The 12,458-nt window shown below is 43.0% G+C and overlaps 1 protein-coding gene and 1 long non-coding RNA gene across 5 annotated transcripts; one reads left to right on the top strand and one right to left on the bottom strand.

Moving 5' to 3' along the window:
* Positions 1 to 1,619: 1,619 nt before the first annotated feature.
* On the bottom strand, positions 1,620 to 11,333 carry clcn5a (chloride channel, voltage-sensitive 5a). 4 transcript variants are annotated; one of them, XM_013132255.4, is made up of 13 exons: positions 11,155 to 11,333; positions 7,584 to 7,718; positions 6,987 to 7,135; positions 6,541 to 6,640; positions 6,249 to 6,436; positions 6,037 to 6,159; positions 5,737 to 5,943; positions 4,313 to 4,393; positions 3,225 to 3,767; positions 2,916 to 3,102; positions 2,266 to 2,664; positions 1,909 to 2,125; positions 1,620 to 1,726 (listed from the first exon to the last, which is right to left on the bottom strand). In XM_013132255.4, exons 2-13 carry the CDS (start codon positions 7,708 to 7,710, stop codon positions 1,636 to 1,638), a joined length of 2,412 nt encoding a protein of 803 aa, XP_012987709.1. In that variant the 5' UTR covers positions 7,711 to 7,718; positions 11,155 to 11,333; the 3' UTR covers positions 1,620 to 1,635. The 4 variants fall into 4 exon arrangements, with proteins under 4 accessions (XP_012987709.1, XP_019903752.1, XP_010893031.1 ...); XM_020048193.3 differs by having other exon boundaries at positions 11,165 to 11,333; XM_010894729.5 differs by lacking the exon at positions 11,155 to 11,333 and adding an exon at positions 8,372 to 8,527.
* On the top strand, positions 7,107 to 9,484 carry LOC117594724. Its single transcript, XR_004575969.1, has 2 exons — positions 7,107 to 7,192; positions 9,097 to 9,484. It is a non-coding gene; the product is annotated as an uncharacterized LOC117594724 (long non-coding RNA).
* Positions 11,334 to 12,458: the final 1,125 nt, after the last annotated feature.

The following is a 12,458-nucleotide window of genomic DNA, read 5'->3' as shown; positions in this document are numbered from 1 at the left end:
CCACACTTGAGCTGCTCATTCTTAGTATAGACTTCGATGTTGTTGGAAGGGCCAAACATGACCGGCAAATAGGACAGCAAGACATCGAGCCAAGAGGGAGAACCCATCCATATTTCTTCATGGGAGTGGACAGGTCTGCAGATCTTGGGGTAATGGGTGCCCCTCCCTGATAATAGCCAGGCTCTAGAAACTCAGTCACACGGCCTATTCCAGGATTTGTCGAGTACAGGATATAGCAACCCATGAAAGAACACTAAATAAATTACAGACAAATGTCATAAACCTTGAAGCATAGTCCACTCAAAAATAGGCTAATCTTTCCATGATTGTACCTCTGATTGTTAGTTACCGATTAGTTGGCAATGAAGCGCTGTAATGGTACTAACACTCAGCCAAGGAAAGCATGGCAAAAATAATGTCCTTCTACTAATAATTGTTTTTTTCACCAGTGTCTTAAAATTAAACCTTCAGTGACTTTCAAATCCTCCCAGGTTTTCAGGAGCATATGTAAGCATGTTGGATTTTGAAAGATGTAGTAGAAGAGATTAATCAAATAAATATAATTAACTACATTTCCCCTTATATCACAAAATAAACATCAGAGTATAGTTTTTTTTTTTATGACTCAGAGAGCCTAATAAGACTCAGTTAACAAATGGGCCATACACATTTATGGTCAAATAATCTCCCAGAACCATCTTGCAAAGGTCCATTAATGTTTCTTTTGGGTTTCAACCTGATCCCAAATTAATGAAACTCATTCAGTTTGCTTTGGTATTTTAACCTGTGTGACACCTTTGTGTGAATAGAAAATGTCTAGCTGTAAGCCAAGGTTGGGCAGTGTACAATAGTGCCTCCCTGGGGTCAAAGAGAGGAACTGCAGCATGCATCTTTTCAGAGGAAGTTGCTGTAGCCTTAATAATTAATAAAAAGCATACCATGCTATATTAAAGTGACTCTGTACAAAACAAGTCCGGGTCAGTCGAAACCACCATTACATGACAAAAACAACAAAACTAAACGAGAGTAATGACATTTCTAGGTATATCGGTATAGGTAACTGTGTAGCCACAACACCAGACAAAACACTTTCACATTTTGTCCTGACCACCATATGCAAGTGGTCACTCATGACACAGATATTTCAGACAGACATCAGAATTTCAAGCTTACTGTTGTCACACCTAGATTAGTGACTGAACGGGTTAAGATGCGTTTGGGGGAGGAAAGACAACGAAGTATGTCATGGCAGTGGGGGAACTTTGAACCTCAGACTCCAGACTTGGTCTCAGCTCCTTTACTATCCTGGTTTTACCTCGCAGCACATACACACTATGCCTGATTTCCACTATCAATGGGACAAATAAGGAAAACCGATGCAGGCAATACAGCCAAGAATTTCCAAGATTTTCTCTCAGTTGCCGAAAGTCATTAAGTCCTAATAATTCTCCCCCTCTCCATATCCAGCTGGTCATTTGGGACGATCCCAAAAAGCTAGCTTGCTGTTAAAAGGAATCCTCTTGCGCTACGTTTGTCAATGGAGTGAGCAGTTTTTCACAGCCACCCTTTCACACAGGCAGGACATGACCATAGTGCAATGGAGTTGGCCTGGACAGAGACCAGGTTAAAGCAGCATCAGTTGAAGAGGATTGAGTCCGGGTCCCGGTTGGCAATCTGGGCCACGTGCTTCAGAATGTCCTTCTTGGTGATGATACCGAGCAACCGACTGCAAGAGAGACGAGGACATAAATGTCAAGGGGGTCGGAAAGCTTTAACATAAACCCCCCCCCCCCAAAATACATTTTGTTAATTTCTAAAATGGAATATTTCAGCTGTTCAATGCTACTTTAAATGAGTGGGTTTCAGATTTAAGGGGTGATCCCGGTTCTCTGGCAGCGGGCATCGTACCCGTTGTGCGTGATGAGGCACTGGCGAAGGCCCAGCTTCCGGAAGATGTCCACCACAATGTCCATGGCCGTGAGGTCGGTGACGGTGAACGGACTCAGATCCATGATGCCCCGCAGCTTCAGGGGAGGTGGGCTGCTGGGAGGCTGTGGGGGCGTGTACTCCGTAAAGAAGATCCTCGACGCACTCACTATCCCGTCCTGGCGCTGTCTGGCATTATCTGGAAATGAGATAAACCAGTTTAAAGGGCGGCCAGCGGACACACAGACCAATCGAAAGGTGTTGCAGCTTGCAGTGCCATTTCAACGCCAATGGGTCTGCTGGGTCGAAAGGCACAAACCGACGACCTGCGGACCGTACCTATTGAGATGATGAGGTCCCTGCGCAGCACGAATCCCACCAGGCGCTGGGACTCGTGGGACACCACCACAGGGAATCCACTGTAGGTGGTGTCTGTGATCAGGGACTCCACGTCCCCCACCGTCATGCCATCCTGGGTCAGCACGGAGAGGGGCGGGTCGCTTCGCCGCGGCCTCATAACGTCCATGGCCAGCGTCTTGTGGCTGAACTCTTCCTTGGCCTCCAGGAAGGGGTAGCCGTTGAGTCGGATGTGAGCCTCGTAGATGCTCTCGCGGCCGATGGCGTCCGCCACCCACTTGCTGGTCATGGCGGCCGCCATCAGGGGCACAATGTACTCCAGCCCTCCGGTCAGCTCGAACATGATCACCACCAGGGAGACGGTCATCCGGGTGACACCTCCTGTGGTTACGGGGGAGATGTCGAGAAATATTTAGGGCAGTGGTGGTGCTAATTTGATGTGTTTCGAGTAAAACATGCAGGTTGAGTTTACACACAAAATAAGTTTTTAGCATTTCAAATAAACTGATTGGTTGAACGAAAAACGTCCCGACAGCCGGGAGTCTCTTTGATAGGGACGACTATTAAGTGAAGACATTTTTTTACTCAGAACCATGCAAATTGCCCTCAGCCAGTAGCCCCGCGGGTCCTACCTAAGCAAGCAGCGGCCCCCACCATGGCGTAGAGGCCCGGAGTGATGCAGTCGGCTCCGGGGGAGCACCAGCCTCGAAAGATCACCCAGTCGTGGTGGTAGTAGGCCAGCTGCTCCATGCCTATCCCCAGCAGCCTGCCTGCGATCGCCCCCACCGCCAAACTGGGAATGAACAAGCCGGAGGGAACCTGGAGGAAAGACACGACCCCATCTATTAACACTCTGTTCAATCATTTAGGCAATATCTCTGGGCGGATGTGATATCTCCCACGACCCAGGCAACAGTGGGAAGCAGGAGGTCCTTCAGTACCTTCATGCCAAACGTCACCACGGTGATGAGCATCTTGAAGACCAACGCCAGGGAGAGCTGCCACATGGCTGTGTAGACGTCGGCCCCGGCCGGGCGGTCTGGCAGCTCGTTGCTGCTCTTGGTCACATTGGCGTTGTCGTAGTTGCACAGCTTGGACGAGTCCAGCAGGCCGCAGTCGTTGAAGAGCTCCGAGATGAGCTCGCTGGTGCTGGTCCGGGTGTAGCTGTTGGGGAAGGCCACCACAGCTGTCACCGCCGTCACCACCAGCACCTCCAGGACCGGGTAGCGGCCCAGCCATGTGGTCTTCCGCCGCCGACACCACGCAATGTTGGCGCGGATGAAGAAGGCGCCCCAGAGGCCGCCGAAGATGCCAAGGAGGATGAAGGGGATGAGCTCTAGAAGGTGCCAGGGGGTATGGAACTCCACGTAGAACAGCACCAGGCGGCTGTTGCCGAATGGGTTGATGGAGCGCAAGGTGAAGGCTGCTACCAGCGCCGCAAAGAATGACCGCCACAGGGTCTTTAACGGGAAGTAGTAGCTGACCTGATGAAGCCATAATGGAGGGGGGGGGGGTTGGTAACACAATGTTCTAAGTCAACAGTTCAATGTGTGGAATCTGAGCATTAACAATTACAATATGAATGTACGTTTCATTGGAAGTGAATGTGTCTAAATAATGAGAACAACAGAAACATCTCTGTTTAGATTATCTCTCTGTAGGTTGTGCTCTAATGACCATAGGAATTTTTATGATGGCCATATGGCATGGGGGTTACTGTCTTGGAAACCTGAACTTTGCTATGTAGAAATGCCCTTAATGTATAGGCTAGCTTGTAACCAACATTACAGTGAGAAGATAATGGAACGTTCACCGAATGACATCTGTGCTGCAATTTTCCAATAAACGTGAGCAAACTTCTCCCTCGATTTGATACGGGTTCTACATTATTTGACCACTATACGAAACCGCCGATTTCTAACAAATGTAATAGTCAGTTTAAGTCTTAAAAAGAGTCTACCTTTAAAGTGTTTTCTTTTTAGCCATTAAACAGTTTTTCATAAAAATAGGATGCTGAGGTGCTTCCTACCTCTTCCAGGCTAAAGAGCACTCCTCCTATGGGGGCGCCAAAAGCCACAGACACTCCAACGGCAGCAGCTGCAGATAGAACCTGACCGACAAACCACCGTGACAGAAAGGGAGTCAGTCCACGCACACTTCATAACACACTTCATAACACAGCTGAATGCCAGCATATTTATTGTCTATGGGGGACCAATCTTCCATTACTTACTCACTGGACACTAAAGCCTACATCTTGTTAAAGCAAATTGCCAAGCGAAACATGTGGCAGCCACTGAATGTATAAAGCATGCAGACACGGTTGAGAGGGTAAGAAGTTGTTCGACCAAACATTAGAATAGAGAAGAAGCATGATCTAAGAGACTTGAGCATGGTATGATTGTTGGTGCCAGATGTGGTGGTTCCAGCATCTCAGAAACAGACGACCACCTGGGACTTTCACTACAGTCTCTTGGGATTACAAAGGGTAAAAACATCTTGTTAATGAGACAGATCAAATGAGAATGGTCAGACATGTTCAACAGTGGCGGTCAGAAATGCATCTAACAACGCATCTAATCTTGAAGTAGACTTAAGCAAAAGGGCATCCTATCTGATAGTAGAAAGGTGTACATAATTACTGTAGTGTCCGGTGAGGGCATAGAAATACTATTGGGGCCAAAATACATACATTTTTCTCTACATACCTGCATGCATTAAATTTCAATATTATTTAATAATCACACTTGTATTGATGTATTGAACATTGTTATTAGTAGTGAAGGCATGCCAAGCAAATTTATTTATGCAGTGGGCTATGGTCTGGATTAACCATTGTGCAATAGACCCGGATTAACCAATGTGCAATTGGCCTGGATTAACCAATGTGGTCTGGATTAACTAATGTGGTCTGGATTAACTAATGTGCTACGGTCTGGATTAACCATTGTGCTATAGTCTGGATTTACCAAATTGCAATGGGGCATGGATTAACCAAATTGCAATGGGGCATGGATTAACCAAAATTCTGTGGTCTGGATTAATCAATGTGCTATTGGTTTGGAATAACTACAGTTCTATGGTTTGGTTAGATACAACCAGAACATATTTGCTCAACACCTAGCATACCAGAGAAATAAAAGAAAACATAATATAAAATAACAACAGGATAGAAAGTTGAATTTGTGTGCATTCACTCATGCATTTATTAATCTATTTATTTGTCCATTCATTTATATATATATGGTGTGTATTAATTAATCTAATACTTTGTGCATTTACGCATTATTTTGACACCAACACCACTTGGTTTCTGAGTCAAAGCAATTACATCATACACCATCAAGTCAGTTTTTCCTGCCAATTTGTAACAAGAAAAAAATGAAATTAAAAAGGCACTGTCACAAATCCCCCTGTCCCATATTTTCTAAAGCTCCTGTAAACAGCCCTCACCTCTCTTCGCTTGGCCTCGTTCTTGCGGTACTTAGTGAACAGGTGGCAGAGGATGTTGGCACAGCAGCAGGCCACATGGACCAGGGGCCCCTCCTTCCCCAGGCTCAGCCCAGACGACACAGCCAGAACCAGGGTCACCGTCTTGATCAGCAGGGTCCACTTCCCCAGGTACCCACGGATGATGAACCCGCTCAATATGGTTTTGATCTGGGGGGGGGGGTGAAAAAAAACGGCATGTGAACACACACCTGCTGCCTTTGACAGCCGAAACATCCAACAAGGGGCGCAACGCAGCCTTACCTCTGGGATTCCAGAGCCGCAGGCGTAAGGAGCAAAGGCCCTGACCAGGCTAACTGCCAGGAAAGAAAAGAGCAACGCCCAGCACACGTACATCAGGTAATTCATAATGTAGGCAAATGGACCCTGCGGAGAGAAACGTCACAGTAAGACAATGACCAGATGCAGTCTAAGAAAACGACCACGTCCTGCCAGGTACCACAGTTTCAGCCCACCTCCGTGGTGCCAATAATAAGCTCCGCCCAGCTTTTCCACTGGGGACATTTGTCCCTCTCCTGGAAGGTGGTCTCGTTGGATGTCCAACAGCAGTGTTCGTGGTTGAACCAGAACCCGTTCAGACAAACCCCTTCCTTGAGGTCTGTCATCCAGTGGGCGGAAATGTCGATTCCACCGGCCAAAGCTCCTGGAAAAGACGGCGAGGTTGGTTACAAGCATAAAAAGTGGCTTCCGCCAGTGTCGCCGGGGGCAGGGTTTAGGTGATGAAAACCAATGAAGAGGCGGACTGACCTGACATGAGTCCAATGAGCAGCATCAGCAGCCAGCCAGAGAAAGCATCGCTGACGCTCTTCACCAGCGCCCATGTGGATTCCTTGCTTTTACTGGTAATCTACGAAGACATCGACGTTGCCATTATTACACTAGGACGCTACGATTCAGACAGAGACACGTGAACACAGGTCGCTACCACACCTAAGAATAAGGACCCTTATTAAATATTGTTTTGTTTTCTTTGTTGTTGTTCTACAGTACTTCCTTTAACTTTATGTAACTTCAAGTGCACATTTTTCAACTGCATATGTTTCAATTGTTATGCCTAAATGTGCTTTGGATAACTAATAAAGATAAAGTTACAAAAAAAGAATAATAAAATCCAAGGCCTGTTTCAGTCATGTGTTTTTGATAAGGGTTTAGTAGGGTTAATAGATAAAAGGATAAGGCAATAGGTAGATCACCTCTCTGTGGCGATCGCGATCTTTGGACTTTTCCCGCACCCAGTCGATAGTGTTGAAGTCCTCATAAGTGCCCACCCCTGGAACAGGCTCATCCAGGAGGTCCATTAGCTTAGGGACCCCATCCACCTCCTCCATACCTGTGTTATCCCCTAAAACCAGGGAAGAGACGGAAGGATTTCAAGAGCGAAAGGATGCAGAGGAAAGAGGTAAATTCATTTTGAAGTTAACATAGCTCTAAGGGCGTATCTTTTTCCAGGTTAAATCTAACCTTGGAAAACTTTTGATTTCTTTATTTAGATTTGGCATTGAGCTTGCATTTTAACTCAAGACTATGCTAATTCTGTGTTTGAAACACAGTCCTTGGGTGTTATTCTAATCACAGATGTACTGGCATAATGATGACATTTGAGGATAACATGCTTTACAACAAAATTCCAGGAAAACACGGACTTGTGTTGTAATAAAGTAGCACAAGTGACAGATGAATACAACAACAAAGTCACACAAAATCCATTACTTGTTTAAGCACACATAAAACTGTGTGCGTGTAATTACGCAACACAAAAACAGATAGGCAAACATGGGTCTTGGTCTTACCAGAACCGTATTCTCGGCCCAAGGGTGGAACATCCTCCGTGGTGGAGAAGTCTAACGTTGCCCCTGTTATCTCCACCATGTCCTCGTCACTTGTACTGCTCTCGTTGCTATATCCGGTGTTGTCCATCGATAAAGCTTACGGAAAACATAAAAGGCCAGAGTCCAAAAGCAAACACTTAATAATAATCCTCATCTAGTTATTACACGGGTACGCTAACTAGTTGCATGTCGGGGGCGTTAAGTGTGTAAGTTAGTTTACCGGACTGACATATAAAGGTCTGTAGTCTCAAACCTAGGAATGGTATTTAGATTGCAAACATTGTTAGCTAAGATGAACAGCGAACTTCCCAGGAGGTTGGACAAAAAGGCTAGTTAGCTCACTAGCTAGCTTACGTTAGCTTATTAGCAAAATATAGTACCAACACTGTCACATAACACTTGCAAGCATGAGTAACATTAGTAAGATTAAACTAGGTTTATGTGCAAGCACATATTATCGTCAAACATAGGACGATAAAGATAAGTTACTGTTATTACTCTGTCGGATGGATTTCGAATGAGAATATCTATGTTGTTGTTGTCCTATTGGACATCACCGTATCCTGAATATCCAAAATACTTCCTGCCTGTAAAAGACATAACGAGTTGATCGCAGATAGTAATGAAAGATCAGTTTTTCGGTGATAGTTTATTCCTATTTTTTAACAAATATTCTGGTTAGCTAATACTAATAATATGTGCCGTTTATTGCATCAAAAAATAAATATAATGTTTTTGCATTTACCAACCTTAAACGAATCAAGAATGGTAAAACTAAACCTAGTTATTAGATATAATGTCTCCAGAATGATAATGTTCTTCACCGCCAACTCGTTCTGGGTGCGGATGACAGTGCAGCTCCATTTCAACCAGTAGAGTCACTATTATTTTTTTCAGGATGTGCTCCTACAAAACCAATTCACCCCTGTTCCTTACATCAGCATTGTATGTGCTAGAGTGATACAGTGCTTGAACACGTCCTTTACGCCTTTGATATTAGTCATGTCAATATCCTATAGTACTTAGGCTTTGAGCTATTTCCCGTTTTGACCAACTCTTTCACTACTCTGCCCATGCCGAGCCAGGATAGTGCACTGTTTTTTCTGTGGCTATCTCACTGCATTGTGGAGGGTATCTTGATAGCAACTGACAGCAAAGGGTAAGGGTTGTCTAAAAGGTTACATGCTCATTCCATGAAGGTGGCGCCCCCTGTTGTCTGTGGCGAGCTGGGCATCACCTCAAACTGTCACAGCTCCAAGCCTGGCTCACAGTGTGCTGTCGGCTGAGAGGGGGAGTAGGCAGGCTGTGTATTGCCCCTCACCCTAAGGGACCACATGCATGGGAAGACAGATTTCCTTGGATAGGCTGCCAAGCCAGCTTTGGATCGTATTTTCCCATATTTTTTTGTACATTTTCCTCTCCTTCAGGGAACCTGGGTTATAGACATTAATGAACTAACATGCTTTATTTCCAGCTATACCTCCCACCATGAACCATGGGAAATGCACAGGAGACTACTCTTCATTCCAACCTGAAAAGCTCCAGTTCCTGACATCATCAGCAGGGTGTTCATCAGAACCTGTATTGTTCATGTAGCTCCGCCCTAACGGAGATCTATAAAACCTCCTAAAGTGAAGGAGGCAACTTCAGCATATTGGTCCTGACAGACTATTGCAAGAGCTTTGTTCATTCAAAGTGTGCCATTGTAAACAAAGAGATCACACCATGGATTTGTACTTTCCATTCTGGGACATATGCATGTAAAAAGCCAAGTGACTGGAATGGCAATTCCAAAATGTTGATTTTAGTGGTTAATACGTTTTTTTGAATTTCTCTGTGTGCTTGGGGATATTGACATATGGATATTGACGGTAAGATTCACCTGAGTTTCATTTACCTGGCAGAGGCAATCAGATTAATCTGCTTAGGAAAATAAGCCTATTAGGGTTTAATTATATCTGTGTAGTATTACAGCGCTGTTCTTATGCAAAATGCATCAATGAGTGAGGTTTTGATGTGTATTTTAGCCACAAAAACAATATTTGTTGAGTCGATAATATAATTGAGGCAAAAATTAAGATTAGCACTGAAAAGTTATTTTAAATAGTGTCAGAACAAACAAGAAACCGACAAAGGCAATATTAAACACACATTGTAAAGCATTATAAAGATACTTGAATTTTTATTCATTAGTAGTGATTGGGGAGTGAGCAGTAAGGAGCAGACAGTGACAGATGACAGTGAGTTAGAACAGTGAAGGAGGAACAGTGAGGAAAGACATTGAGGAAGGACAGTGAGGAAGGACAGTGTGGAGTGACAGTGAGGAAGGACAGTGTGGAGCTGTGGTGCCATCATCTGACAAAATATCCTAGTACTATGTAAATCTCATAAAGTAAGTCAATTTAAGAAGGACTACTGGAAGCCATAAAGTCACTTGACATTATGGCTTGCATTGTTGCTGGGGTAAACTATAATTAAATATAGTGGGGAGAACAAGTATTTGATACACTGCCGATTTTGCAGGTTTTCCTACTTACAAAGCATGTAGAGGTCTATATTTCCAGAAAATCACATTCTATGATTTTTAAGTAATTAATTAGCATTTTTTTGCATGACATAAGTATTTGATCACCTACCAACCAGGAAGAATTCTGGCTCTCACAGACATGTTAGTTTTTCTTTATGAAGCCCTCCTGTTCTCCACACAATCACAATGTGATTTTCAGAATTTTTGTTTTAGATTCCGTCTCTCACAGTTGAAGTGTACCAATGATAAAAAGTACAGACCTCTACATGCTTTGTAAGTAGGAAAACCTGCAAAATCGGCAGTGTATCAAACACTTGTTCTCCCCACTGTATAATATTCCAGATGTTGAAAAATATCAATATAGCTAATTGCTTGTGTTGTTTATTTTAATCAAAGGTGCCAATCATTTGTGAGTTGACTGTTAATCACTTTTGCAACAAAATGTCAAAATAAATGCCCAAATGTGAATTAATTTCAGATCTTTTGTTACATCACAATTCCAGCATTTGAGTGGGTTAAGGCAGGCGTGCAGACAGACAGGGAAAAACGTCTCACAGGATAGGGCCGTGACAGTTTGCTGATTGCAAAAGTATCCATGGAATCCTTTTCCAGGATTTTGGCATTGCTCATAAATAGCTGTACCATTGTAAACTAGAATTAAATGACTGAAGGGTGGATGGAGTGAAATGTGTTTTTTGGAATGATCTGTGTGCAGTCATTTTTAATGTTAGGATGCATCTCTCTGTCTCAGTGGTGCATAAGCAGCAGTCCAGAGATAAAAATACCACATGCATGAATAAAAAGGTATCAGGAGGGGTCTGTAAACTACTTAAATCTAGCTGCCAAGTTGCCAAATTTCCAATATAAATTACAAATTGTGTTCTGAATAACAATGTATGTTCTGTAAATTCATAACACAGTATATTATATGACTGTTATTCTATTGGTAGCCAAATATAATGTAGTATAACATACCATACTGAATAGTGTCTTGCAAATACGTACAAAATCTTACTTAATGCTGTGTGACCAGGTAGAACTGTTGTATCTCATGCTACAGGTCAGGAGGACAGTTCCACACAACCAGACTTCTAGCTTCTGATGTTAACAAGAACATTTAAGGATCCTGATGATTGCTGAAAGAGCAATGTATCACCTTTAAAGCGCAACCCAATCAATACTGGAATACAGCAAAATCTCCAAGTTTGTTATAAAAGACTTGTAGAGACAGTGTTTCGAAACACTGGAATTTTGCGTACACAGCAAAAAAATGACCAAAGATCAACCACTGACAGCAAACAGTCTCAGTTTTAAATGTAATCCACACCAGAATGTAGACTTTCATGCAGACATATTTTAGCCAATGCAACAGTTTTGGGCAATCTCAAATCATTATCTGCTTGGAAGTATAAATACAATTTAAAGATGTGCTTTTTAATTCTATCCCACTAATGCAAAGACCAGGATAAAAACATCAATGCACTCACGTTAATCGGGGAATAGATCCATATTTTCAAATAATGAATAACATAAACAGCATGCTTTTGGAGGTTCAATATCCTGGCCCAGAGTTTGTTAACTACAAAGGTATTATATGAAATCAGTCTTCTTGTGTAAGCTTGGGCTAAATGTATATTTGGTTCCATGAATGGGAGGAACAATTTGTCCACCCACTGAGAACATCATGCTTTCACCTTCCTGACCTCTTAGACATGACTAGCAGAACATTTGACAAATGATTGATTATTCACAGGGAACTTACATTTTCATGTCAAAAAGATTGGAATTGGTAGAAGGCATGACATTTTTACAAAACCAGTTAGAAAACTGAGTGTAGTGGTTAGTTTCTAATGTGAAATGCTTTCTTTTGGTGCTCTACGGCATCTAGTTAAAGCTATATATGTGTCGATAGGTGCTTCGTCCAATATTTGACTTATACACTAATGGTTGTTACCCACTGATTTTTGAAGAATATATATTTAATATATGAACTTAATTGTCTCACCCAATACCTAAATATATAGGCTTGATTTACTCCATTGTTTTCTTAGACTTTGAAAATATAAATGTAGCATTTTTTTAAAATATCATTAAAGCTAACTTGCAACACCAGGGTTGGTTGCAGATGTTCAGCAACAGGTATGGAACAAACTAAAAGGAGTACGAGCTGCACCTAGCTATGAGAAGACAAACACACTCGCCGAAGCTCAGTTCAAGAGTGTTTAAGAAATTCTAAGCCTCATATCTTCACCAAAACAGAGACGGGGTGACCTCTTTGTTATTGTATCGACTAGAGATTGGTCCAACCC

Source organism: Esox lucius, chromosome 7 (assembly GCF_011004845.1).
Source record: "Esox lucius isolate fEsoLuc1 chromosome 7, fEsoLuc1.pri, whole genome shotgun sequence".
NCBI lineage: Eukaryota > Metazoa > Chordata > Actinopteri > Esociformes > Esocidae > Esox > Esox lucius.
Note: the sequence above shows the minus strand (reverse complement) of the source record. Positions and strands in the feature narration are given on the sequence as shown.

Bases quoted from the DNA above. Each gene is read 5' to 3' on its own strand.
- clcn5a (XM_013132255.4), bottom strand. From the start codon at position 7,710: ATGGACAACACCGGATATAGCAACGAGAGCAGTACAAGTGACGAGGAC. The intron at 4,394-5,736 runs GTGAGGGCTGTT...TTTGTCGGTCAG, and splicing joins ACGAGGCCAAGCGAAGAGAG to GTTCTATCTGCAGCTGCTGC. The intron at 3,103-3,224 runs GTACTGAAGGAC...TCTTTCCTCCAG, and splicing joins TGGTGACGTTTGGCATGAAG to GTTCCCTCCGGCTTGTTCAT.